Source organism: Muntiacus reevesi, chromosome 3 (assembly GCF_963930625.1).
Source record: "Muntiacus reevesi chromosome 3, mMunRee1.1, whole genome shotgun sequence".
NCBI lineage: Eukaryota > Metazoa > Chordata > Mammalia > Artiodactyla > Cervidae > Muntiacus > Muntiacus reevesi.
Window position 1 is genome coordinate 7171962 of NC_089251.1, and position 27859 is coordinate 7199820.

Consider the following 27859-nt stretch of genomic DNA (forward strand, 5'->3'; position numbering starts at 1 on the left):
CACCGTGTTGGGGCACAGAGCATACGAGTGCTGGCTTTGCCCCCTGCCTCCCAGGTGGCCTTGGTTTGTCCACATGTACAGCAGGGGTCGGGATTCGAGGTCATAGAATCCTAAGGCTTCTGAGACCAGACAGGTTACACAATGTGAGAGGGCGGGGAAGGGAAGGGAAGAGCACACGTGCCTTTAAGGACCAGCTCCAGCCAGCGGTCACCTGGGCTGGACCATAGGCCTGGACTATTGACCCAGGCTATTGACCTGCATTCAAGGCAGCTTAGAAACATGGATCGCTATGTGAAATCTCTCAGCTTTAAAAAATTGTGGGTTGGTTGGTTGGTTTGCTTTAATGCTGAGGCCTAGACAGAACACTTCTGCGTTGTGAAATCGGCTGATGGCCCCCAGTTTGCAACCACTGGGCCAGACCCCAGCCAAGCAGGTTTGGGATTTGGTAATTGTTCCTGCAGATCTGGGTGCCTATCAAGTATGCCCAAGAAGAGGAGGCCCTAGTCCAGCCCCTTGGTGGGCTCAGAGAGAAGGGCCTGGCCTGAGCTGGAAAGTGACCAGAATTTAAAACTGGATTCCAGGCTCCGGTCCTCTTTCCCCCGAAAAGGAGAACTGGGAGCATAGCGGTCAGAGCACAGACCGTGCATCTAGCTGACCTCGCCGAACACCTGAACGGGTGTGGGACTTAGATCACTTAACCTTCCCATGTGTCAGCTCCTTCTGTACACAGTGCCTGCCTGAAAGGGCTGAGGATCCAGTGAGTAAGCACAGCAAACTCCTGGCACCATGAATGCCCATAGAATGTCACTGACTGTTCCCCACCAGGCAGGGCTGGACCACATGGGATGCCTCTTACCAGGGCTCTCCTCTTGAGAGCAAGGCAGCCTGGGAAAGGAGGAGCAAGATGCTGCATTCAGAAGTCATGTTTATTCAGTGTCTCCCAACATGCTGACCAAGACTTCCATCTGAGAGGGGAGAAGATGGAGAAGCCGGCAGAGAAGCAGCGAGAACCCTTTCGTGGCTGTGAGGCTGCCTCTTGGGGGAGGTTGTGTTGGGGCAGGGAGAAGCAGAGAGAGATGTCGGGAAGGGCATCCAGCCCGGACTCAAGCTGCCCGGCAACCACCTCGTGCCTGCCTGTCTGCAGAGACACCGGCATGAAGAAAACCCTGGAGGAGAGACATGGCTTCCCTGTTGAGGCCAGGCGGTCGGGTGAGGCGCTGGCGTTGGTGGCCCGCAGCTTCATCCAAGAGCGGACGTGTCCCCGCCCTGAGAGGGCCTTTAGATGTACAGTGAGGGGAAGGGCAGCTCGGGGGTCGGCTGGAGCCTGCAGAGGATGGGGAGGGGGAAGACCTTGAGGGGCCAGGAGCACTGTCCAGGGCCTCCAGGGCAGGCCTGTTCGGGAGCTGTCTGGGGCACACAACAACCCTGCCACCTACCAGTTATCTGGGCTCCAGACGGTGCCAGCAGCCTCCATGAGGTGGAAAGTGTAGGCCTGGCGCGAACGGTCAGAGAAATTCCGCTCGCTCTTGTGCACCACTTCTCCATGGATCAGGATGAGGGCCCCTGGCAGGGACACAGCAGGTCAGGAGAGCACTTGGGGCAAGAAGGGACATGGTGGGCAGCCCCCTCCCTCAAGCGGTGGTGTGGCTTCTTCGTCCCCCTCCTCGTCCCAGGAACCTCAGGGGCCTGGAGTCTGCCCCCAGTTGGCGGCTGTGCAGTTGGATGTGGGTTCCCCCGGGATCAAGTCCTTTCACCGTGGCCCGCACCCTCGCAAGCCTCGGCAGTGGCATTGCCTTCTGCGGCATTTCCAAACCCAGGCAGAAGCCAGCTGGGGCCTCACCTGGGAACACAGCGTTGGAACTCAGTTTCCCTTTTCTAAAAGAAAGGGTGTGGGACTTCCCTGGTAGTCCTGTGGTTAAGAATCTGCCTTCCCATGCAGGGGACACAAGTTCAATCCCTGGCTGGGGAACTAAGATTTCCACGTGCCCCAAGGCAGCTGCCTGCATGGCGCAACTCCTGAGCCCACACATCATAACTAACATGCAATGCAACCAAATAAATATTAATATAAAAATAAGAAATAAAAGGAAGTGTGTGCTGACAACCAGGATTTCTGAGCACTTGTGCACCATCTCACACATGACATCTCACTGGCTTCCCCACTTGATGTTTGGGGAAACTGAGGCTCAGAGGGTTTCAGTCATTTGCTCCTAGAGACAATCTGGAAGTAGCAGCATCTGGATTCCAGCCCAGCCTGGGGGACCCTGGTGTCAGTCAGTCACACAGCTTTCAGTCCTCGCAGTGCCCACCCGACCTTCCCTCCTGCTGTGACTCCCCAACCCTCAGGTCAGCTGGGTGGTCAGAGCAGGCAGACCCCTGGGCATGGCCCCCAGCCCCTCCTCCCTGCCCTCTGCACCCGCCCCCTACCTCTCAGCACTGGTGTGGGCACAAAGAGGCTGTTATCCCGGATTGGCTCCGACCCAAGGAAGCTGGTGCCAGGCGCCGAGCCAGCAGGGGCCCGGACCATCCTTCTCGACACTCCACCTGAAGGCCAAAGTGGGGCCTTCAGCCTCTCTTGTTTCCAGGTCCTTCTCCCATGGGGGCGGGGGGCTTCCCTGGTTGCTCAGTGGTAAAGAACCCGCCTGCTGATGCAGGAGACACGGGTTCAGTCCCTGGGTTAGGAAGGTCTGGAGTAGGAAATGGCAACCTGCTCCAGTATTCTTGCCTGAAAAGTCCCATGGACAGAGGAGCCTGGTGGGCTATACTTCATGGGGTCGCAAAGAGTCCAACAGGATCGAACACGTATGCGCACACTCGTGGAGAGTGAGAACGAGTGAGCAGGCAGGGGCAGGTGGCCTCACCTCTGTGGGAGCCAGGGATGAACCAGAGGCAGCCGTTCTCCAGCATGGCATCTTCCAGGGCGATCCACAGGCCCAGCACCCGGCCCAGGGGCTCCGTGTACAGGAAAGAGGCGTCCTGGTGAGGCGTGACTGCAGCAGGCCCACCTGGGCATGAGAAGCCCCACCCCGCCTCCCCTGGGCCCCAATTCTACTCACTCCTCAGTCTTCCCAGGGCCCTCCAGGCTTCCCAGGAGCAGTTAGAATCTACCACTTCCTGGGCCGGAGACTCTGGGCAAGAGAGATCACCTCTCAAAACTTCAATATCCTAAACCATAGAGCAGTCCCTATGATAACCTAATTCCGTGAGGTTGCTGAAGAATCCCATGAGACAATATGTGCTCGACGTTGTAACTGCAGCCTAAAAAGCAGCGGCTATTGTTTCATTGCAGCAGGTAACTCAAGCTGCTGTCCTTAGGCAGGGAGGGCACCTCGGCCACCAGATGGCCCAGTGTAAGCCCCCAGGGGCGGAAGACTGAGAAGTTGAGTGCAAAGCAAGGGATGGACACAGCATCCCCCTTGTAAACAACCCCTGCGTGATACTGGGGTCCAGGCCACTGAAGAAGACCACTCAGCAGAGGAACCGAGTCTATAACAACAAAAGTGGGTGCTAGTCTCGCCAGAAGTGGGTGATAGTCCTTCCCCGAGGAACTGTGTGCTTTCTGAACACCAAGCTTTAAGAGGGGCTTTGACAATCCAGTGTCCAGACAAAGGTGTCCTAATGGTGGGGGCCCCAAAACACTGGGAGGAGGAAAGGCTGAAGGAGCTAGGGGTGCCGTTTTAAGCAGAGACGGCTCAGGGAGAGGGTGGTCACCTCCGGGAGACTGTCCTTGGGCTTGATGGTGGAGGGGAGGGGGCCTCACAAAGGAAAGCCTTGGGCTTGTGCAGGAAGGGGAGAGCTGCCTGCAGGGGAGTGAGCCCTCTGTCACTGGAGGTGTGTGAGAGAAGGGGATCATCGCCCAGGAGGGAGGTGGGAAAGGGTAGCTGAGATTCCAGCAGGTGTGTAATCAGATCAGCAATTTCTATGCTGAATCAGCCCTCCAGGGAACTTGGCAAAATACAGATTCCCAGGCCCTTGGTTCCCTCAAGATCTCAGGGAATGGGGCCCAGGAATTTGCATTTTTAACCCACAAGGGGTTGCTGCCAGGTTTGGGAACCACTGTGTCAAGGACTCCGGGACCCGCCCCCCACCCCACCAGCTCTCTCTGGAAGTAGCAGAGGAGGCTGGTCCCTCGGGGGCCCTGACAATGATTGATGTCCCAGATCTCCAGCCATGACCTTTGCCGGGGCCCACAGCGTGCTCTTGGCTCACCTTCGCCTCCGAAGTGAGGTTGCTGCAAAAGAGAGGAGGGGCCAGGTGAGAGCAGGGAGGGGCGGGGGGGGGCTGCTCTGAGTCATCTCAGTGGGATGCTCCTGCCCCCACCACAGGTGTTTCTCTCCCAGGCTTCCCCATCGGCAACCAGCACCTACTGTGCCAGCCCAGGAGAGCTGCAGAGAGCGTCCAGTCTGAACATGCCTCCTCCAAGACACCTTCAGACTTCTCTGGGAAGAGAAGACTCACGTGCCTAACAAGAACTAAAAGCAGGGCGCTTCCCCGGTGGTCAGGTGGTTAAGAACCCATCTTTCAATGGGGAGGATGTAGGTTTGATCCCTGCTCAGGGAACTAAGATTCCACATACCACCGAGCAACTAAGCCCCACGCACTGCAACTACTCAGCCCATGTGCCACAATAAAGACCTGACGCAGTCAAAAATAAAACTAGTTTTTGGGTTTTTTTTTAAAAAGACACAAGGCAGAAGTGAGGGCAGCGGGAGATACTGGGGCCCAGACCAGCAGTTAAGCCTCTAGGCTTCAGGGTTAAAGATGAGTCCTCTTCCCCAGGGAGTTGGAAGGCTTCTTGGAATAGGTGGCACTGAGCTGGGCCTTGAAAGCTGGAAGCAAGGCATTTCAATAGCCAACAAAGGGAGGAGGCAGCCCTCGGGGCCCCTTCCCTTCTGCTGCCAAATTGTAACTGAGCTCCAAGGAAGTGCCAAGTATCCTAACTAGGGGAAACCAATTTCCATGCTCTCTTGCCCACTGAATAGTAATTCTTTGGGGAGACAGCTTGTGGCCCTTGTAAGGAGGGGCTAGTTTAAGCACTGTGCCCGTTTTACAGAGGATAAACTGAGGCCTGAGGAGGACAGGGCACTCACCTTAAAGATATACATGCTCTGCACCACCACAGGCATCTGGAGGCCCAGACTTCTGGCCAAAGCCTGGAAGGAGGCAGAGGTCACACAGCCAGTCTGCCCACACTCACATCTGACCTACCTGCCCACCCTCGCAGACACCTCTGCTCACCTGCACCTTGGGGGAGTGTGTGACACACCTGAAGATGGGGTCATGGGCATGCAGGGCTGCGGGACAAAGGTGAGATGAAGAGCCAGTCCCCAGTTCCCAGGCCCTCCCGGGCCTAGGCCTGTGCACCCAGGATCAGGCTTCACTCTGATGTTCTCCTCTCTTTTCTGTGCATTAAGCTTTCTGCTTGTTTATAACTGAGGAGTGGAGAGCAGGGCCCAAGAGGGAGCCTGCACCCAGAAATGCCATCTGTTGGGCTACTAACTTACTGAGTGCTTTGGAGGAAGGCCCCCAACTCTTCAGACCTTAGGGTCCCCCAAGGCCCTGCTTACCATGGCCAATTTTGTTGATAGATTTCTCTGGTGGGACCAGGAAATTTCCTGTGGCACAAAGAACAGGTCAAGGCAGAAGAACTGGAATCCAGCTACCCGCAGACAGCTGGCCTCAGTGCACCAACCCCCCAGCCCCAGGGGGGCAGACACCCAAATCCAGCCAGTCTAGGGCACCAGTTCCAAACCTTGTTTATCAAAGACGCCTTTCTCAAAGAAGAATCGAATCTTGTCACCGCTGCTTAAGAAATAGTCTGTGCTGCCCTGTGGAGAGGGGACATCAGAGGGACTGAGAGAGCATCCCGGGGTCACAGGTGGGCCTGGCGGAGAGGGAAGAGGATTCAGATGCCCCCCAACCCTGCACCCAGCACAGAGCTGCAGACTCCACTGACGCTTCTCAGACTTGTTCACTGCAACACAGACAGTGAACTGGAAACCCGAGGGCCTGACAGCCCAGTCTGAGCTATAAGCACGGAATTTTTTTGAAATCTTTTTTTTTAATTAATTAATTAATTTGTCTGCACCGGGTCTTAGTTGTAACACACGGGATCTTTTTTCTAGTTGTGGTATGCGGGCTCTTAGTTGCAGAATGTGGGATCCTAGTTCCTTGACCAGGGATTGAACCTGGGCCCCCTGCATGGGGAGCATGGAATCTTACTACTGGACCATCAGGAAATCCCCCTGTAAACCTCTTAATAAATCACATGACTCATACCCGATAATGGCATGATCAAACAGGCCTGGTTCCCAGGGAGTTCTGGGCCACCTGGGAAACCCTGGAGTTAAAATAATGGGGTTCAAATCCCAGCTCTGCCACCGATGGGCTGTGACCACAATCACATTACTGAACCTCTCTGGGTTTGATTTCCTCATAAAATACACAGGCTATTAAAGGCACCTATCTCATAGGATGTTGTAGCAATTATGTTGTTCAGTTGGTGACTGAACAACAACAACATATATAAAGCACCAGAACAGTTGCTTGGAATGTTGTGTCATGTGAATATCTGCCCCTTATTATTATTATTATTATTATTATTATTATCATTGGGCTTCCAGGTGGTGCAGTGGTAAGGAATTCACCTGCCAATGCAGGAGATGTGGGTTCAATCCCTGAGTGGGGAAAGATCTCCTGGAGAAAGAAATAATGGCAACCCACTCCATTATTCTTGCCTAGAAAATCCCATGGACAGAGGAGCCTGGCAGGCTACAGTTCATGGGGTCACAAAGAGTCAGACATGACTGAGCATGTACATGCACACACACACATATCCGGCTCTAGAACAGTCCTTGGAATGTGGTGTCATGTGAATATCTGCCTTTATTATTATAGAAGACACTCAGTGAGGGCATGGATAAATGCTCTATAAATATAAGCTATCACTAATCTTTTTCTTAATAACTGTTCCTTGTTAATTTTAATATCATATTTCAAATTTCTTAGCATCATATGAAAATTATGCTCCAGGAAGATGTCCCATGTTTTCCTTGTGGCTTTGGTCACACAGGATCACCATGCCATATATATATGAACACACACAATGAAAAGTAAAAGTGAAAATGTAAGTTGCTTAGTTGTGTCCAACTCTTTGCAACCCCATGGACTGTAACCTGCCAAGCTCCTTTGCCCATGGAATTCTCCAGACAAGGATACTGGAGTGGGTTGCCAACTCCAGGGGATCTTCCTGACCCAGGGATTGAACACCAGTGTCCGGCATCGTGGGCAGATTGGTTACTATCTGAGCCACCAGGCAAGCCCATACACGATACACATATATACATAATCTTCCTTCCAGGTAGGGGCATTGGTGTCATTCAACTGTGCTTATGTCCCCATGGAAGGAAGATTGTATATACACAACACACACACATATATAATCTTCCTCCCTGCATGGTGACTTAAGGACAGTTGAGTGATGCCCTGACCTGGGTTCCCAGGTGGCACAGCCCCACCTCCCCCTCACCTGAACACATCTGCTATCGCAGGTGCCTGCCTGGCTCAACTCAGTGACTCATTGTGGTTCTTTGAAAACTTTGAAAGCTTCCCACTGAACACTGAAAGGTTTATTCCAACATTCTCAGCTCCTCTGTACTAGGATCAGAGTGAGGGAGACAAGTCTGGGAAGCATAATTGCTAATAATATTAAAGACAGTGATGCTACATGAGTGTCAACGTTGTTACTTTAACTCAGTAATTCACAAAGGAACCAGCTACATGTTCCAAGGAGAATCCCAAGAACCACACAAATAGAGGCAATGAGAAACGCTGAAATGAATTTACAGATCAATGCAAAACCGATATAGCCACAGAGGCAACCAATAATTGCATCCTGCCAGACCCAGTTCATGCCCATTTTTATGGACAAGTATCATGTGAGTGATCACACAACTTGCAGGACTGTCAACTCAAAAAACAATGAAAAGTGCAGGTAAGCTGGAAAGGAGAGTTGAACAGGACACTTGCCGATCCTTTTTAATATCCATTGCAAAGTCTTTCACAATATCAGTAGTGAATATTGAGGATGTACTGGATACCAATGCAGCCAAATGAAACTGACTGTTGGGAGCAAAGCTGTCATCCTATAAAGCCCCTTTCCTTCTGCAGTCCCCATTCTCTGCGTGGCGTAGTAAGCTTTCCAGTCATTGTAATTCCCTTTAAGCCCACCAGATGGCAGAAGATCACTGCCATGAGTAAGAGGAAGGCCCCATTATGGAGCCTGGACAACAACTTGTTTTGTTGTTGTTATTTATGTATTTATTTGGCTGTGCCGGGTGTTTAGTTGTGGCATGCAGGATCGTCCATGTTTGTTGCAGCATGCAGATTCTTTAGTTGCAGCATGTGGAATCTAGATCCCTGACCAGGGATGGAACCTGGGGCCCCTGCATTGCTAGTATAAAGTCTTAGCCACTGGCCCCACCAGGAAAGTCCCTGGACTGCAGCTTTGGCTTGAGGGCCCAGCAGCAGGCAGGCTCATAAAATCAGACTATGGAAAGTTACAAGAACTGTGTGGGAGAACCCCCAGGTCTCAACTCATCCATCTCAAACTGTGCTGAGTCCCATTAGGTCACAGAGATCAAGGTGGGACGGGGCGGGGCGGGACAAGCAAAGTTCCTAGTCTCACTGGGGGATGACTAACCCAGGTGGGCCCATCTAAATCATCAGACTTGTTCTGGGTTGTGGCCACAAAGTGGTCCTTTGTGACAGGAAAACTTCTAAGGAAGTACAGCACATCAGTGACAACATGAACTTGGTATCAGGCGAATCTGGGTTTAAGTTCTGGTTCTATTAGTGATTAACTGTGTAGTTTGGGACATGTGAACTGAACTTCAATTATCCTTAATTTATCTGTCAAATGGGGGCAATAATGTTGACTTTATAAATTCACAATAGGGAGTGAAGGAAATAGGCAAATAAGACACAGTCTGGAGTCTTGAGAAAGTTCAAGGCCTGACTCAGTGTCAGAATGAGCGGATGGGGGAGACTCCCCTGGGGGCTCCTTGTTAAGTGTCTGAGCTCCCACTGCAGGGGGTACAGGTTCTATCCCTGGTTGGGGAACTAAGAGCTGAGCAGTGCTGCATGGCCACAAAAAATGAACCCATGGGCCTTGGGACCTGATGTTTCCAGGCTTCACCGCCCACCAGAGACCAGGTCCCATCCCCACCTGCTCCAGGTACTCACCTGGGCACGCAGCTGCTCCTCCTCCTGGGTAGAAAATTCTGTGCGACAGTGGAGAGGGACATCCATCTCGGCCACAATCTCACCAATCCTCCGCTGCATGGCCTCACACTCATCTGCAGACAGGAACCCTTCCAGCACCAGGAATCCATCCTTCTGAAACTGCAGGCAGACAGGCAGGAGACTCAGGCTTCCCCCTACCCTCAAACGTCCTTCATGAGGACTGATTTGACCCCTCCCGAAACCAGAAGCGGTCTGAAGGCAGGACCTAGCATCTCGTTCATTGCTCTGCCCCATCCCTGGCCATGGTGCCTATGTCCAGTGAAGAGCAATGAGTGTTGGCTGCTTGAATGAAGGGGAGTGGAAGCAGAGATGTCCCACTGTAACCCTCCAGTGGGCTTCAGTCACATAGGGATACAACCTCCTTCATTTATCCAACCACTATTGACTGTGCATCTACCGAGCACCAGACATGGCTTTAGGAGCTATAGATTCAGTCATGAGCAAGCCATCCATGATGCCTGCCTCCCTAAACCTGGTCTAAGAAAGGAAATAGACATCCAGCAAACCAGCATACAGGGGAATCTATTACACAAAGTATGCTTTATCTCCCTGGAATACAACACAGGTGATAGAAAAATATTTACTGACATGGGAATATGTTCTAGATATAGTGTGAGATTAGAAAAAAAAAAAAAAGTCAAGGGACTTCCCTGGTGGTTCAGTGGCTAAGACTCCCCACTCCCAATGCAGGGGGGCCCCGGTTCAATCTTTGGTCAGGGAACTAGATCCCACATCCCACAGAACAAAGGGTTTACATGCTACATCTTTGCATACCACATAAGAAGACAGAAGATCCTGAGTGCTTTGACTAAAACCCAGCCCAGCTAAATAAATAAATGTACTGAAGAGTCAACTCACTGGAAAAGACCCTGAGGCTGGGAAAAATTGAGGGCAGGTGGAGAAGGGGGTGACACGATGAGGTGGTTGGATGGCATCACTGACTCAATGGACATGAGTTCGAGCAAGCTCTGGGAGACAGTGAAGGACAGGGAAGCCTGGCGTCCTGCAATCCATGGGATTACAAAGAGTTGGACATGACTGAGCGACTGAAGAACAACAAAAAAGTCAAATACAAATTAGTATTCTAATTTGTGAGAACTTGGGCAAGTGCTGTCCAGTGGGGCCACACCTGTCCTTCCACAGAGGGTTGCATGAAGGCCCAGTGAACAGCAAGAGTTCTAGGTCCTAGTACTGTGCCTGGAACATAGTAGGAGCATAGGGAAATGTGTTGAATGGGCAGTTCTACCATCTGTAAGAATACATGGAAGAACTATACAAAAAAGTTCTTAATGACCCAGATAATCACGATGGTGTGGTCATGTACCTAGAGTCAGACATCCTGGAATGCAAAGTCAAGTGGGCCTCAGCAAGCATTACATGAACAAAGCTAGTGGAGGTGATGGAATTTCAGTTGAGCTATTTCAAATTCTAAAAGATAATGCTGTGAAAGCGCTGCATTCAATATGCCAGCAAATTTGGAAAACTCAGCAATAGCCACAGGACTGGAAAAGGTCAGTTTTCATTCCAATCCCAAAGAAAGGCAATGCCTAGGAATGTTAAAACTACCATACAACTGTGCTCATTTTACATACTAGCAAGGCAATATTCAGAATTCTTCAAGCTAGACTTCAACAGTCTGCGAACCGAGAACTTCCAGATATATAAACTGAATTTAGAAAAGGCAGAGGAACCAGAAATCAAATGGCCAACATCTGTTGGATCATAGAAAAAGCAAAGGAATTCCAGAAAAACATCTGCTTCATTGACCACACTAAAGCCTTTGACTGTGTTGATCACAACAAACTGTGGAAAACTCTTAAAGAGATGGGGATATCAGACCACCTTACCTGCCTCCTGAGAAATCTGTATGCAGGTCAAGAAGCAACAGTTAGAACTGGACATGGAACAATAGACTGGTTCCAAATTGAGAAAGGAGCATGTCAAGGTTGTATATTGTCACCCTGCTTATTTAACTTATATAAAGAATACATCATGTGAAATGCCAAGCTGGATGAATCACAAGCTGGAATCAAGATTTGCTATTCAGTCCCTCAGTCATGTCAGACTCTGTGATCCCATGGACTGCAGCACACCAAGCTTCCCTGTCCTTCACCATCTCCTGGAGCTTGCTCAAATTCATGTCCATTGAGTCAGTGACACCATGCAACCATCTCGTCTTCTGTCATCCCCTTCTCCTCCTGCCTTCAATCTTTCCCAGCATCAGGGTCTTTTCTAATGAGTCAGCTGATTACCAGGAGAAATATCAACAACCTCACATATGCAGATGATACCACTCTAATGGCAGAAAGTGAAGAGGAATTAAAGAGCTTCTTGATGAGGGTGAAAGAAGAGAGTGAAAAAACAGGCTTAACACTCAACATTCAAAAAACTAAGATCAATGGCATCTAGTCAGTCCCCATGACTTCTTTGCAAATAGAAAGGGAAAAAGTGGAAACAATGACATATTTTATTTTCTTGGGCTCCAAAATCACTGTGGATGGTGACTGCAGCCATGAAATTAAAAGATGTTTGCTCTTTGGAAGAAAAGCAATGACAAAACTAAACAGTATGTTAAAAAGCAGAGACAGCACTTCGCGGACAAAGGTCTCTCTAGTCAAATCTACAGTTTTTCCAGTAGTCACGTTTGGATGTAAGAGTTGGACTATAAAGAAGGCTGAGCACTGAAGAATTGATGGTTTCAAATTGTCGTGCTGGAGAAGACACTTGAGAGGGCCTTGGACAGCAAGGAGATCAAACAATCCTAAAGGAAGCCAACCCTGAATGTTCATTGGAAGGACCGATGCTGAAGCTGAAGCTCCAATACTTTGGCCACCTAATACAAACAGCTGACTCATTAGAAAAGATCCTGATGCTGGGAAAGATTGAAGGCAGGAGAAGGGAATGACAGAGGATGAGATGGTTGGATGGCATCACCAACTCAATGGACATGAGTTTGAGCAAGCTCCAGGATATAGTGAAGAACAGGGAAGCCTGGTGTGCTGCAGTCCATGGGGTCACAGAGTCGGACACAACCTAGTCAGACACAACTGTGATGGACCTTTTATTTGGCCCCACAGTGCGGCTTCCGGGATCTTAACTCCCAGTCCCAGCATCAAACCTGTGCCCTCCGCAGTGGAAGGGCCAAGTCCTTAGGACGGGGCCACCGGAGAATTCCCCCGACCTTTCAGCGATTCAAGGGCTGTGTACCAAAGTAATGTCTCAGCGTAGGGAATGCATGCGTGTACGCTCAGTCGCTTCAAGTCGTGTCCGACCCTTTGCGACCCTGTGGGCTGTGCGGCTCACCAGGCTCCTCTGTCCATGGGATTCTTCAGGCAAGAATACTGGAATGAGTTGCCATTTCCTTCTCAAGGAAATGTATGGGATGTTTTCATTTCTTTTTTGAGATTTTCTGTAATTCTTTTTTTTTTTTTTTTTTTTTTTGCATTTTTCCTCTTGCCACCAGGAAAAAACCACAAGGGTCAGGTTTTTTCAAACGTCTCCGTCGCTCCAATTCCCAAGGCTTAGCTCTTTCCAGGTGGCGCTAGTGGTAAAGAACCCGCCTGCCAAATGCAGGAGCCTTAAGAGACGCGGGTCGGATCCCTGGGTCCGGAAGATCCCCTGGAGGAGGGCATGGCAACCCACTCCAGTATTCTTGCCTGGAGAATCCCATGGACAGAGCAGCCTGGCGGGATACGGTCCACAGGGTCTCAAATAGCACACAGGCACGCTGGAACGCCCGCGGCTGGTTCCGCAGCCTGGCGCTTCGGGTTAGGGGTGGGATCAGCGGGTCCGCCCCCTCGTCGGTCCCGCCCCTTCCCGGACCCTCGCCCCCGCCCCCTCCCCCAGCTCTCAAGACCCGGGGTTTTAGTCTGGTTTTGTCACCTACACGTTCCCACACCACCGCGGGTGCGGTGGCCTGGACGGCCCCTGGCTGTGTGTGCAGAAGTTAGGGGTCGTGGCTGTGAACCGAGCACTCTGGGCTTCAGGTTCCTGTTTGAAAAATACAAGAGGGCGGGGTCGAGTTTCCTGGACTATTTCAAGTTCTGAGGGGCCCCCTATCTGACCCTCGGCGTCTCCCAACCGGCAGGCCCCTACCTTCTGGAGCTGCGAGGGACTCAGGCAGGCCATGATGACCCAGGGCAGGGCGCAAGGGTGGCGGGTGGCTCTGGGTACCGAGGCCAAGGCTGGAGAGGAAAAAGTTCAGGAGGGGTGAGGGGCGGGAGCCTGGGAAGCCTAAGAACATTTAACCCTTCCCTGCCCAGAGAAAACCCAACCTAGCCCCCAGCTCTTCTTCACACCACCCCGCACTGTCTCACTTCTGTCCTCCGGTGGGGCCGCCCTGGTCTCTGCCCCACACCCTGGGGCCATCCCTTGCCCCACCCCCCAGCTAATCCAAGATTAGCCAGTCCTGATCTCTACAAGGCTTTGACCTGAACTGTCCCCTTCAATTTCTTTCCAGAAACTACTCCTGCTGGCTGTAGGTGCTATACAAGTTATGTCCTAGCAGGATGCCGGCAGGCAGGAGGACACCTGAGTCCCAGTCCAGGTGCCGCCACTGACTGGACCTCGGACCCACTGGACCGCCTGCCCCTCTCCTGGGCGAGGATTAGACAGTGCCCAGGCCACTAGCTTAGACGGTGCGGCAGTCCATGGGGTCGCAAAGAGTAGGACAAGACTGAGCGACTGAAATGAACTGAGGCCACCAGTGGCAACGTGGGATGAGATGGAATGCGGGGTGGGTCTCAGCCGGCCAGCATATAGGCTCCCAGCGAGTGGCTTTGCATTCCAAAGGTGGAAGAGGGCCTGGGGGAGGAGTGTCCACCCCCACCCTTGATCCCCCGAGACTCTAGGTCCTGAGAGGATTACTCATCTGTCCAGCTCTGAGCAAAGTCGAAGATAAAGGGGATCTAATGGGATGGGGGTGGGGGCTGGGCCTTCAGAATGAGGGAGAAGGAAGCCAGGCTTCCTGTTCCCCACCCTCAGGCCCGAGATGTTGGTGTCTGAGGCTGGCGGTCAGCACACCCACCCTTCCAGCCAGCCCTGCTCAGCAGCTGACAGGGCCATTCTGAAAACTGGCTGCCGCTTCTGAAAACCAGCCACTGGCCTTCCCCGAAGTGACGCTTCCTGAATGGCGAAGGGACAGAGTGTCTTCGGGAGTGAGCGTGGGGACCCTGCTCAGCCCTTGGGGGCCTTGGCCCTAAGTCCTGCTTTCTGGGCCACCACAATGGGAGTAGCTGCCTGGGCCCTGCTTCCCCAGGGCAGAGAGCTGGGGGAGGGACGCCCGCCCTCCCCGCAGGCTTCTGAGGCTAGAGGGTGTGAGGTACCCTAAGGACAGGCTGGTGAGGAAGACACAAGAGAGAACCCTTTGGGGAAACACAGCCAAGACTCTGCTCCCTCGAGGCAGGGAGAGATCCCAGCTGTTGCGGCCCCTTCCCAATCGGTTGCCCCCACAGATCCAGAGAGACGCCCGCCACCTTGTGCCAGGAACACAGAGGGTCCCCCTCTAGTGCTGGGCCAGCAACTCTTGGGGAACCCCCCCCCCCCCACCAGCAGCCTGACCAGGATGCTATCATGCCCCTGGCCTTACTTTCCCATCCGCAGTTTTGGGGACAGCAGGAGTGCCTCCCGGACACTTGGCAAGTGCCACAAGCTGTTCGTTAGCAGGAGCTGTTCTGGGTGGAATGTGAAGGTATTTTTAGTTTATTTTTTGAACGTCCTCAAGTTTTCAAAAAAATTTTTTCAAAATTGCTGTTATAATCAGAGAAAAGGCCACCAGTGTGGTTTTAAGTCTAGTGAAGAGCCCTGGGTTGGGGGAAGGTGTAGGGCTGGGCCTCCCTGTGATTTGTCCATTCATTCTGCTCAGGCTTTGGGAAGTGGGTGGGTGGTGTTTTCACACAGCTGTTTTTTTCCAAAAGCTAACTAGCTCCAGACTGGGGGCTGGGCCACCCCAGAGCTGAGGCGGGAGCACTGTGGGAGAGGTACCAGACCAGACAGGCGAGGGAGACCTCCACTCCTGAGATACAGGAGAGTGTGGTAGGGGGTCACAGCCCGCTGCTCAAAAATCCCACGTCACAAATCCCACGACAGAGGCAGAAGGGAAGACTCCGGACTCACTCCTGAGGTCACCTGTGGGGGGCGGAGTGGTCAAAGTCCATGTGAGGAGGACATCCTCTGGTGTGTTCCCGCGTTGCCCAAGCAGCAGCTAAGGCCTCATGGTTAAGGCCAAGGTCAAACACAATGGCCGTTTTTCTTCACCAAAAGACCTCTGCCCCTGGGCCCACGTTGGCCCAGCAGGAGCATCACTGGTCCAGGAGGAAGACAGATGACTGATTACCAAGAACCAGGCCCACTGCTGGAGTGGAGCACCTACCAGCAAAAGTGAAGGAATCCCCAGAACCATTCTGAGGTTGCCAACACCATCCTAACCATATAAATGAGGGGACCGAGGACCACATCAAGTAAAGGGCAGAGCTAGGATCTGAGAGCAACTCTGCCCGTCCCCCAAGCCTCTGCCCTTGACCCCAGCACGTGCCTTCAGCACGTCCAGCCCAAAGGGGCTGTGAGCTGGGTCAGGACTGCCCACGGTGACTCTCGGGCCTGCCTCTGCAGAGCCCTGGAGACTGGTTGCTTGAATTACAAGGAACCAAGGAAAGCAGTGTAGATGTGCCCAATGCACAGATGGGGACGTAGAGGGCTCGGGAAGGGAGGGTCCGCCTAGATTCACGCACGGAATGCCTGACCTGGGACAAGGACCCGAGCCTCCTGGCTCCCACTCCAGTCTTCCTTTCCCTCCCACCAAAGCTCAAGAGGGCCTGAACCCCAGGCTCTGGCCAGCAGAGGACGCCTGGCTGCGGGATCCATGCCTGACAGGCAACAGGGGCTGTGTCCAGCGAGTGTCTGGTGGTAGCTGCCTCTGAGGGGCTTCTGGCTTCAGGGGGCAGGTAGGGAAGCAGAGTTCCTTATCTTCTCGGAGCCCAGAAACGGTCACTCCACAGGCTAGACCACGGGGCCGAGCGGACCTCAGAGAGCTGAGGGACGTGGAGACCTCCAAAGCCCACTTTCTGTTATAGGTTTATTTGATATTTAGACCCACGTATAACGGATTGCTTCATGGTTGTCAGAGGCTAGTGTGCATTATTTCTGAGGATTACATCGGATGACACGGCGCGGAAAACACAAATGGACGAATGGACATAATCGTGAAGACGAGAGACGCTAGAACGTGCCTTAGTGTCCAAGTGATTGCTCTAAGGTGGCGGGGACCCTGGAGACTGATCTCAATAAAGGGAGCTGGCCTTCCCGCCACCAGGCGCTGCGTGGGCTGGGCGCCTGGGACAGAAACCGTAAGCAGAACCTGGAGAGCCCGTCTACCCCGGTGGCGACCCCGCCTCCAGGTGTCCCGTGCTGAAGGTGGCACGTCACCAGGTGGGGACAGGGCCGACGTCAGCAGCTGAGGCTCGTGGTGGCACTGGGCTAACTCATGACACATGAGGTGGGAAAGCAGAGTCCGGGCGAGGTGGCTCCTCTGGGCTCCTTAACACTGCGACAAAGTCGGAGGGTGGCGTGGCGGTGGGGGGGCGCGGCGGGGAGCGGGGGGGCGGGGACGGAGCACCGTTCATCTGGGGATTAGCCAACCCGAGTCCCCTCCCTTCTTGGCAGCTCCGGAACATTCCCTTTGGCCAACAGCCACAGAAACAAGAGCCTGCCAAGATACATGGAGGAGAAAGAAAACAAGACACCAAAAAAACAAAACAAAATAATCCCCGCACTAGGAGGGGAGAGGGACAGACAGACTCCTGGACCAAGGTCACCGCGGGCCGGAGGCAGCCTGCAGCCTGCACCCCGGGGGAGGAAACTGAACTCAGCCTCCTGCTGCTCTGCTGGGGGGGCAGCTGTCCTGCCCCGAGACTCCAGCTCACTGGCCTTTAGTGTCCTTTTTTTTTAAAAGTTTTTTTTCTTTTTGATACCCAAACCATCAATTTTCAAATATTTAAAAACAAAATTTCTTTCTCCTTTAAAAAAAAAATCTCAACGGTGGCAGCAAACCCCAGGCCTGGTTTCTCCACCTGGTGGCCTGCTTTCCCATGGGCCGTGCCCCCAGAGCCCAGCCTGGCACCTCTGGGGTGACCGTCCCTCAGCTGGTTCAGCCTGGACCGCTCTGCTCACGTCTGGGTGGGCGCTAGATGCTGGCGGCACCACCAAGAAAAGGAAAACGGAAACATGGCTACCTTTCCTCAAACAACCCCCCCCATCTGAGCTGAGCTTTCTTGGGAATGTATAAGTTATCTGGAGGGAGGGGGCGGGAGGTGGAGAAAATAAATACCAAGAACTAAGAAGGTGTCCCTGGACCTCTGGCGTCGGCTCGGCCTCTGGGGCAGCGATGGCCTCCAGGGAGCAGGCCCTGATTGTCCAAATACTGCACTTGCTAGGAGACGGACTGCAGGTCTCTGATCTCCCCCTCAGGCGCCCGCCCTGGGGGGCATGAGTCTCGAGGAGAAAAGGGGCCAGCCCTTCAGGTGTGGTCCTGTCGCCCGGCCCAGCTCCAGCGCCCCCGCTGACAGGCTGGGCTGGTGGTCCGTCCGGGGCCCCTGGGTCCTGCGCCCGAGGCCTCCCTGGAGGTCCGGCTGCAGGCCGCCCGCTCCGGGCCACCCGTGCTCGACGCCCGTGGGTGCTCAGGCCTGCTCCTTGTCGGCCCTCCAGAGCCGCTCCTTCACCTCGGGGGGCAGGGTGTTGAACAGGTCCTCCTCCACCACCAGGCCGCTGCGCTTGAGCAGCGGGCACTCGCCCAGCTCCACGGGCAGGCACTCCAGCCGGTTGCCGCGCAGCTCGATCTGGGTCAGGCTGGTCAGCTCGCCCACCCGCGAGGGCAGCGACTGCAGCACGTTGTTGCCCAGGTGCAGGGCCCGCAGCTTCCGGCACTGGAAGAGCTCAGGGGGCAGCGCCTCGATCTAGAGGGAAGGAGCAGAGGGCAGAGTGAGGCGGGTGCAGCTGGGACCTGGGCCTCAGGGCCCCCAGCTTCCCTCCCCTGGGCATTGGCACATTCTCTGCTGCCCATTTCAGCTACCCCGGACCTCAGGGACCAGCACAAGCTGGGCCCGAGTCTGGCTAACTCCCCCCTGTTCTGCAGGTCTTGGCTTTGCCATCACTTCCTCCAGGAAGCCTTCCTTGACCTCCTGGTAACCTAAGGCACCCATGTCCCCCCAACAGCACTGATCCCGCCATGGTAAAACTGCTTGATCTCCTGTCACTGGCAGACCCAGGGAATCTGAGAGGGCAGGGCTGGATGTGCCATGCTCCCTGCTGTCTCCCAGCACCTGGCACCCTCTCCCACAAAGCAAATCACACTAGCCAGCTGCCACCAGCTCCATCCCCTCCTCCACCACCCAAGGCTCACCAGGAGCCAGACTGGGGGTCCTGCTGGGTTTTATGAAAGCAGAGCAGCCTACTGAGAAAACTATACCCTCAGCTATTTCTGAGAACTAGGGAGAGCTCACCAACAGGGTCAGAATCCCAGCTGTGTCACCTCCCCATCCTGGGCCTCAGTTTCCTTATCTGTCAAGTCATAGGCTGATGGTGGGTGCGGGGAGCCCAGTCTTGGCCATTCAGAGCCCTCTCCTGATTCTGCGAAGTTTGAATAAGGCAACACCCACTTGCTGCTTACTACAGGACAGGTTCACTCTGAGCATTGATGCTATTAACAGTTGAACTCTCAGAACTACCTCTAAGTACTTTGGAAACACTCGTTCCACTTTACAGATGGGAAAACTGAGGCCCTGAAAGATCCAGCCCGCTGAGAGGTTCACAGCTGGAAAGTGGTGGAAGCAAGACATGAATCTGGCTCAAGAGTCCGTGCTCTAACTGTCCACTCTGTTGGTGGAGCAAGGAGCAAACGCTGCAGCTGGCTGGGGACACACGGGAAGAGCCCCATAAAGGCTAGCTTCCTCCCCGCCCTCCTGTGAGCAATCAGCTACAGACACGAGCACTTCCTCAGCCTGTTCTCCTACAACCAGCTCCTTCAGATACAGCGGGCAGGAGAGACCCCTCCAGCAGGGCAGGAGCCAGGGAATGGGTCCTGAGCCTAATAAGGGTGACGGGCAGCTTGCTCTGTCACTGTCCCCGTTTTCCTGTTGAGGATGCTGAAGCCGGGCAGAGGCCGTGCCAAGAGGGGCACTGTGGATGTTTTAAAGGGGACTCCTGACCTGGGCCGTAAACCCGCCACTGCTGCGCCCAATGGTCAGGAAATGGGCAGGGGTGGCTTCCAGGTGGGCAGGGACTCCAGGAAGGAGAGAGGACAGATGGGAAGTGGGTTCCAGCAGGACCAGAGCCTCCCAGAGACCCCATTGCGCCCAAAACTGGCCTCTTCCGGTGACACAGACAGTGGCCGGGGAGCGGGAAGGACTAGCCCAGCGGGCGGCAGGACTGGGGTTCACATCGGGGCTCTCCCCCCAACACACCCCCTCCCTGGGGCACCCCTGGGTCTGCCGCGAGCTCTCTGCAGGCCCCACGGAGGGAGGGGGGAGGTGCCTCTGGTGGCTCGGTCCCCACCCTGGCCGCTCCTGTCCTTCCTCCTGAGGTGTGCTCCCGCACTTAAGGCATGAAGTCGACTCCCATCACCCAGTCCCGCCCTCTCCCACCTCCTCAGGGACCGCGACGGCTCCCCCATCAGCACTGGCTCCCCTCAAGCCCACCTGGTCCTTGGGAAAAACAAGACAACCCTCTCAGGAGCCTCTGCGACCTTCCCAACAAACCGCCTGGAAAGACGCCATCTCTCTTGGCCCGCCAGGAGCCGGCTTCTACCCCTGCCCGCCCTGGAAACTACCCGGCCAGAGCCGCCGGCGGCCACTCCTCATCCACTGGACCTGCATCTGTTCTCCTGTCATCACCCAACTCCCGCATGGGCTGTGCGCCCACCTGCCTGACCCTGCTCTCCACTGTCCCTCCCGAAGGCTCGAGCCACACTCCCCTGGCCCGCACCCTCTAGCCCACCTCCCACCCCTCCCAGACTCAGGAAGGACCAGTCTTCACCCAGGAGCCTGGGGGATGACTCCCTGAGCTTCAGGTTCAGGTTGACTCAACCTGGTCCCCTGGACATCCCAACACGGGACCTACCCTCTCCTCTCTGAAAACCCGTGTCTCGTCCCGCCTCAAGGACCCTCCAGCCACCCAGGCAGCCACATGAGAAACTCTGACCTATGTCCTGTGGATGCTACGCCCCAGGTCTCCCCGAGATCCACAGGCCTCACCCACTCCTGACAGCTGCACAAGGGTTTTTTTTTTTTTAAGATTTTTTTTTTGATGTGGACCATGTGTAAAGTCTATTGAGTTTGTTACAGTATTGTTTCTGTTTTAAGTTTGGGTTTTTTGGCTCTAGGGCACATGGGACCTTAGCTCTCCAACCAGGGATGGAACCTGTACCCTCTGCACTGGAAGGCCAAGTCTTAACCACTGGACGGCCCTGGACCTCTGTCCTGCCCCGCCCCGCCTTCCTGGAGTTCCAGAGAGAGCCAGCTCTCTGCATTCCAAGGCATACCCTTCCTCCCTCGCTCAGTCAGCAGGAATTTGGTGGACAGTTTGCCCCAAGTCAGGCACTGGACTGAAGAGCCAAGATCCTAGGCATCAGAGCGCAGAGGGGAGGAAGCGACGCAAGGCAGGTAATCTGCAACCAAGTGGGAAAAACAAGATGCCTTCAGCCCTGGCCTTGGGGGAGCGGGGTGGGAGGAGTCCAAATTCCAGGGGCTCAGCTCCCCGCTCTGCCCCTGGCTTTCAGTTCCCTGTGGACAGAACCTGATAGATATTCCCTCTCCTCTTCGCCTGGCTAACTCCTCCTCATCCCTCAGGGCCAGGTGAGACGTCCCCTCCTCCAGGAGACCCGCCTGCCCGGGGCTGAGCCCAGCCCCCGGGTGCTAACTTCGAGTTACCAGTTACCCTCTGTCCCTGCAAGAGGTGAGGTCAGGACGGGCTGGGGGGCCTTGTTGGTTCCTGGCCCCTGCCCCCCCCCGGCTCCTCGCTCCCCACTAGAGGTGCACAGAAAACACCTGCCAAATCAATGAATGAATATTCCAATAACCACACAAGAGATATGTGCCCTCAACAAGGTATTCATTAGCATGACTTGAAACCTGAGAAAACCGAGGTGAGGGTCTGAGTCGGCCCACACTCACCCTGCCCGGGGGTGGGGGTGGGGGGTGGGATGGAGGAACCAAGGAACCGCCAGGCCCAGAGGGAGGAAGGAGCAGGGGAGGACTCCCGCTGAAAAGGAGGAGGAGCCTGACCAAGTCTGGCTGGAAGGAACTTTCTTTCCCTACAAAGGCCTCTGGGATTCCAGGGGGCGGGGACAGGACGTGATGAAGCACCATGCTGAACTGGGGGCCAGAGGGTCTCCTTCCTCAGGGACTACGTGCCTCGCGGCCACCACTTCCTGGAGGGTGACCTCAGTCAACGCGTGACCCAACAGCTGTGCCTGGAGCGAGGAGCTGGGGGGGCAGGGGTGCCGGGCTGGGGGCCGGCCACACCCTCCTCCAGAGGGTATCTGGCGGGGAGCCGCCTGGTCCCCTTCCACATGCTGAAGGGAGGATTGTGGTTGTCCCCTCCTCCCCAAGTGGGGCTGCTCCCAGGAGTCCAATTTTCCTGACCACTGGGCAGCTGAGGGGCCCTGGGGGCGGCTTCTCTAGGGTGAAGCAGCCTGGGATCCAACCTTCACCCCTGTACGTTCTCACACGTGCACACGGGTATAATATGGGGGGACAAGCAAGGATTTGCCACAATCTCTGGTTTCCAGGGAGAGAGGCTTGGGGAAGAGTGGAGGGGTTCTAGCGGTCAGAGGCCTGGGGTGCCTGAGCCTCCTACGTGAGTGATGCTGGACAGGGCGTGTCCCTCCCTGGAATGGGGGCATTTCAGGGGCTGCTGCCTCCTGGCTGCTAGAACAAGCCCCTGCTGTCCTCCCTGAAACCACCTGCCTCCCTCTGAGAGGGTTTCCACCCAGAGTAGGAACTAGGAAGACTTCCTTCCAGCATCAGGTCCCCAGCAGGAGTGGGCAGGGCAAGCAGAAGGCCCCCCAGCAGCTGTGGCAGAGGCCAGGCCACAAAGCCACAGGACCACCTGCCCTCAACCAATACCCGCCTGCTTCCACAGAGGGGCCCTTGGGTGAGGGGGCTTCCCCAGACAGGCAAGGGGTGGGTGCGTAGGAATCAAAAAAGGTCTCGATAACCGCCAGGGTGTGGCCTTCGACTCTGCAGGCCCGACGGTTTGCACAATTTCCTCTCTAGAAAGACAGGTGGTGACAAGCCAGCCCCAGCGGAGCCCAACTCTGCCCTTCGCCACTCTCGACATGCAGAGAGGGGAGAGGGTGTAAGTGGCTCTGGGAGGTGCACCAGCCGCCCACACGGTTTCCATCCCGGGTGGGCCCATCCTAGGCTCCAAGTCTGGTCCAGGACAAGCTGACGAAGACACCACAAGCCCTAGGCCGAGTCCCGCCTCCCACGACCGAGCCCTGACGGAGAAGGCTCCTGCTTATGGACAGCCCTGTCTCCGAGGAACCCGCCCAAAGCCACCTTGGGGACCGGCACACCATCCCTCCTAGCAGAACTCGGCCGCATTCTGCAGTCGGGACAGGCTCCCCAGCCCACGGATCCTGATTCAGCGGGTCTGGGCTGGGGGAGTAGGCGGGGGAGCTGCCTGGAAATCTGGATTTTCATCCAGCTCCTCCCCCAGGTGCTTCTGGGAACCACAACTGCAGACCCCAGACTCAGGAGCGCCAGGCTGTCCCGAGACACACGCCCCGCCCCGCCACGGGCCACTCACCCGGTTGGCCGTGACGGCCAGGTTCTGGAGGCTCTGCAGGAGGCCAATGTCGGCAGGGAGGAAGGTCAGGTTGTTGTGGCTGAGGTCCAGATAGCGCAGCTTGCGGCAGTAGAAGAGCTGGGTGGGGATCTTCTCAATCTTGTTGCGGTTCAGGTAGAGGCGCTCGAGGTTGGTGAGGTTGCCGATCTGGATGGGGATGTAGGCGATGTGGTTGTACCACAGCTTAAGGCAGGTAAGGCGGTGCAGGTGCTGGAAGCTGATGATCTCCTCGATGGTCTTGAGGTTGTTGTCCTTGAGGTCGATCTCCTGCAGGTTGTGGAGGCTGAAGATGGAGTGGGGGATGCGCTCCAGGTCGCAGCGGATGAGCTCCAGCTCCGTCAGGTTGGCCATCTTCTTTAGGCTGTTGAGCACGATGAGTTTGGTGCCTTCGTTGTTTATGGACAGCTTCTGTAGGTGCACGCCCACGTCCGTGACCACCTGCGGCAGCTTGCTCAGGTTGCTCTTGAGCCGCAGCACCTTGAGCCGCTTGAGCTCACGCAGCCCATCGATGACGATGAAGCGGTTGTTCTCGGCGCTCAGGTTGCCTGTCAGGTGCAGCTCCTCCAGCGTCTTCAGGCTGTAGATCCACAGCGGGATCTCCTTGATGTCCGTGAACTTGATGTGCAGCGCCCGCAGGTTCTCGCGCAGGAAGGCCAGGGCGGGCGCCTCGATTTTGGCAGCTGTATGGTACAGCCACAGCTCCTTGAGGCCCGTGAGCTGCGCGATGCTGGGTGGGATGGTCACATCGGGGATCAGCTCCAGCTTCAGCACCTCCAGCTCCACCAGGTCGAACACCGTGTCAGGGATGCCGCTGAGCATGAACAGGTGCAGTTCCAGCTTGTCCTGCGCGTTCTTGGTGAGACGCTGGCGCAGCTTGTCCAACGTCCACTCATTGTTGAGGTTCAGCTGCCGCAGCTTGTTCTCACTCACCTCCGACAGGAAGACAGCGAAGCGCTTTGAGTAGAGCGGGTCGTACTGGTCAATGAGGTGCAGCATGAAGGCGAAGTCGTTCTTGACGTCGGGGATGTCACTGTAGCTGCTCTCCTCGCGGATGGACTCGAACGAGTACTTCTTCAGGGAGCGCCGCAGCATCCACCAGAGCGTATACATGCAGATGAGGCCGTAGAAGATGACCAGGCTGATGTAGAAGGACGCCAGGATCTTGAAGAGCGTGGCCAGTGGGTGGGCGCACCGGTACGTGCGGTAGCCCGTCAGGCTCTCAATGTCCACCGTGCAGTCCACATCAAACTTGATATTGTGCACATAGTAGACCGTGTAGCAGATGATGAGGATGAACTTGATCACCTTGATAATGGTCTGCCGCATGTACAGGCGGTACACGATGTCCCCCTCCTCCACGTGGGTTCGGAACTTCTTCACCTTCTCGAACAGCGCCTTGGCCTGCTCACCCTCCTTCTTGTCCAGCACGCCTGTCTCCGAGCGGTCCACGATGCCCTGCTCGATCCGAGACTTGGTCCGTTGCAGCATGGGCACGGTGGCCTCCACGTCCTCGCTGACCGTCGACGACTTCTTGTCCATGGAGCCGTTCATCTTGCTGAAGGCTGGCTTGGGGTCGCTCTCCTCCACCACAGTCTCCGACAGGGCCCGCGTGGTCCAGGGCGAGTCGAAGCACTTGAGCAGGATGGACACGAAGTGCTCCAGCTTGGAGCTGGTGCGTGGGAACTTGAACCAGAAGTTGCTGCAGGCCAGGAAGATGAGCGTGTGCAGGAGCACCAGGTAGGGGAAGTACTTGGCGAACCAGTGCAGGCGGTTCTCATAGCACACAGCGTCCACGTAGTTGTACTGGTGCCGGTCCAGGTCGTACTTGATGCCGGTGGGGCCGGTGTCTTGGGTCGGCCCGATGGTGGAGTTGGGGTAGGGGGGCTCTGGGCCGGGGGCCGCCCAGCCCCGGAACGAGTCGTTGCAGGAGTCCTTGGTGACCCACTTACAGGGCAGGCAGATCATCTTGTCCTGGGTGACCTGCAGCGTGCCCCCGAAGACAGCGATCATCAGCATGACAATGGAGATGTAGTCGGTGAACACGTCCCACCACGGCTTCAGGATCCGGTACGCTGGCTGCGTGTCCGCAAAGTAGCGGAGCTCTGTCACCGGAATCATGGTTCAACCTGAAATGGACCACAGGAGGGGGTTACTGAGGGGTGGCAGGGCTTTCTGAGACCCAGGGGGCACGAGCAGGAGACTATGGACCCATTGTCCAAAATTCCACCTCGAGGCTAGCTGTGAGTCACACTAGCTGGGCAACACTCACAGGGCAGCCCACGGAGTGACCTTGGTCCAGAAACCAGATGGTCACTGGGTGGCTGGGAAACCACCAGAGGGAAGGTGGGCAGCCTCCCCATTCCACAGGCAGGAAGGCTGAGGCATGAAGTCCAGGCCATGCTGACAGATCACTACAGAGCCTCATAGGGACCTCCACCTTCCAGCAGGAGCAGTCCAGAAGTCCTGTCTAGATCCCATCCTGTTAATGACAAGACCAACCAGAGGGGCCAGCTGAAAACTTCCAGTTCCTTCAGAACCAGGTACCGTGAAGCCATACCAGTGATCTTAAGAGTGGTTGTGCAGCTTTTGGATCTGAACCCAGGCCGTCTGCAGTAGGGGTCAAGAGTCCTAACCGCTGGACCACCAGATTTATTCAAAGCCCCTGAAGAGATTTAGTCAAAGTATGAGAAAAGTCAAGTGCAGAAGAGGGAGTGAAATATGAACTAGCTGCTTTTTTTTTTTTTTTTATGAACTAGCTTCTATAGAACAAATAAGGAAGCTGAAAACATTCCACGTGTGTGTGTGTGTAAATATGGCCACACAGGATTCTGGGCGTGTGGGGAGAGTGGCAGGAAGGACAAACACGCAGCAGGCTGTAAGGACGGGTGCCTGGGGGAGGGGCCGGGCAGCGAGGACTAGAAAGCAGGATGACATGGTCACACACTTAGGGCATTTATGTCAGACAGTTTCCGGCTGTGTGCATCCACATGTTTGTAAAGAAATTTAGAACAGCAGCAGATTCTCCCCCTGCAGAGTCCCACTCGGCAGGTCCTGAGTAGAGCCTGGGAGTCTGGTTTTTTTAATGCTTGACTTCAAGGACGCTAGTGCTTGGATAAGAGGCCACATTCAGGAAGCGCAGCCAGGGGTTGGTGTGCAACAAAATGAACCCACGAAGAAACCCTGAATCCCTGGGCTGGCAGGGAGCACCCTGCTGGGACCTGTCACTCTTACAATGCTGCTCGGGCCATGAGGCTGTAACAGAGAAGAAAGGGACTAGGTGTTCACTGCAGAACAGTCAGGAAAATGTAAAAAGTATTGTGGACGGGGAAAAAAAACCCTGTAAGAACACCGTCCAGAGTCACCCACCCCTGGTTAACTTTTCACTGAGTGGTAACCTTCCAGTCCTTTTGCAAATAAAATTATGATTCTGGGGACCTCCCTCGTGGTCCAATGACTAAGACTCTGCACTCCCAACACAGGGGGCCCGGGTTCAATTCCTGGTTAGGGAACTAGTTCCCACAGGCCACAACTAATACTCGATGTGGCCAAATAAAGAAAAACTTAAAGAAAGAACACTCCCTGAAAAAAAATTTTGATTTTTACATTTTACTATTTTCTAATCCAGAGTCTAGATTTTAAACCAAGATTTAAATGCCTCTGTTTTGACAAATGGGTCTGTGGGGAGAGGCACAAAGGTACCAGGTTATGGGACTGGGGCCCTTATTTTGATTACTGATAGTATTAATAGTGACAAACACTTCATAGGACAGGCCCTCCCTGCAAACACCAGATGCTCATATCATCTTGGGCATGCCAGAACAGGTAAGGACAGGAGGAAGGCCAACCTAGACCCCTCGAGGGAAATCAGAGTGCTCAACAAATGGACATGTGCCAGGCACCAGGCTAAGCCTTACCATGGGGTCCACCTCGTGGAGTCGCTTTGATGTCCAGATGCAGGGCCCTATCTTTGGCCCTATTTCACAGATGGGGACAATTGAGGCTCAGCAGCATCACCTGCCCAATGTCACTCTACAATCAGGGCAGAGCTGAGACCAAACTCCCCACTCGAGTCCTCACCAGGGCTCAGGCTCACTGTCCCCCCTGCTCAAGGCCCCACACAGGGTAGTGCCAAGAGGTGGAGCCCAGAAGTCCAGCTTCCTGCCCCCCTCCTGCCAGGATTCCCAGAGCTCAGGTCACCGTGGGGCCAGCAGACACCACCACCCGCCCTGGGCTGGCGGCTCTAGCCCAGGGGGTCGGCCCTCCTGCTAAGCGCTCGCATCACAGGAGGGCCCTCTAATGACCAGCTGGCTCCTCGTGCCACCCACACTCCTGGGTATCCGGGGACGGCCTGCTGAATCACACAGCCAGGCCCCCCCAGTTGAATGACACCCCGACATTCCTTCCTCCCTTCCTGGCTCCCCAAGTCCACGTCCAGGCAGGCGCCCAAAGACTGGGGACCGGAAGGGAGGAGGGGACGGGCCCGAGGGCGTGCGAGAGCCTGCCCCTGGAAAGTCCGGGGCCTGGACCGCCGAGGCAGGATGCCAGGCACTGGGGGTGGGGGACGTCTGTGACCAGGCAGGATGTGGTTGCAGCCTCGCTGCTTCGGGGGAGTGGGTGTGTCACGCGACGGAGAACAGCCTGCCTCTCGCGCCAGGAAGACCGGGCCCTGCTGTCCTGGGGCTTTGCGTACGTTGTTTTGGGTCTGACGTGAAAGGCC

The 27859-nt window shown here is 55.1% G+C and overlaps 2 protein-coding genes across 7 annotated transcripts in view; both read right to left on the minus strand.

The window, feature by feature from the left end:
- Positions 1-835: 835 nt before the first annotated feature.
- On the minus strand, positions 836-17757 carry PHYHD1 (phytanoyl-CoA dioxygenase domain containing 1). Of its 5 annotated transcripts, none has more exons than XM_065928308.1 (12): positions 17627-17737; positions 13399-13487; positions 9244-9402; positions 5753-5828; positions 5568-5615; positions 5239-5294; positions 5091-5153; positions 4210-4231; positions 2862-3005; positions 2428-2544; positions 1437-1563; positions 836-1324 (listed from the first exon to the last, which is right to left on the minus strand). In XM_065928308.1, the coding sequence occupies exons 2-12, from the start codon at positions 13429-13431 to the stop codon at positions 1279-1281; spliced, it is 891 nt and encodes a 296-aa protein (XP_065784380.1). In that variant the 5' UTR covers positions 13432-13487; positions 17627-17737; the 3' UTR covers positions 836-1278. The 5 variants fall into 5 exon arrangements, with proteins under 5 accessions (XP_065784380.1, XP_065784381.1, XP_065784383.1 ...); XM_065928309.1 differs by lacking the exon at positions 17627-17737 and adding an exon at positions 14891-14908; XM_065928311.1 differs by lacking the exon at positions 13399-13487 and having other exon boundaries at positions 17627-17757.
- Positions 16362-27859, minus strand: part of LRRC8A (leucine rich repeat containing 8 VRAC subunit A) — a 28285-nt gene continuing 16787 nt past the window's right edge. For both annotated transcript variants that reach the window (XM_065928291.1, XM_065928292.1), the window contains exons 3-4: positions 23104-25268; positions 16362-18251 (exon numbers count right to left, since the gene is read on the minus strand). In XM_065928291.1, the coding sequence (XP_065784363.1) occupies positions 17976-18251; positions 23104-25260 (2433 nt within the window). In that variant the 5' untranslated portion in view covers positions 25261-25268 and the 3' untranslated portion in view covers positions 16362-17975. The remainder of the gene's footprint in view (positions 18252-23103; positions 25269-27859) is intronic.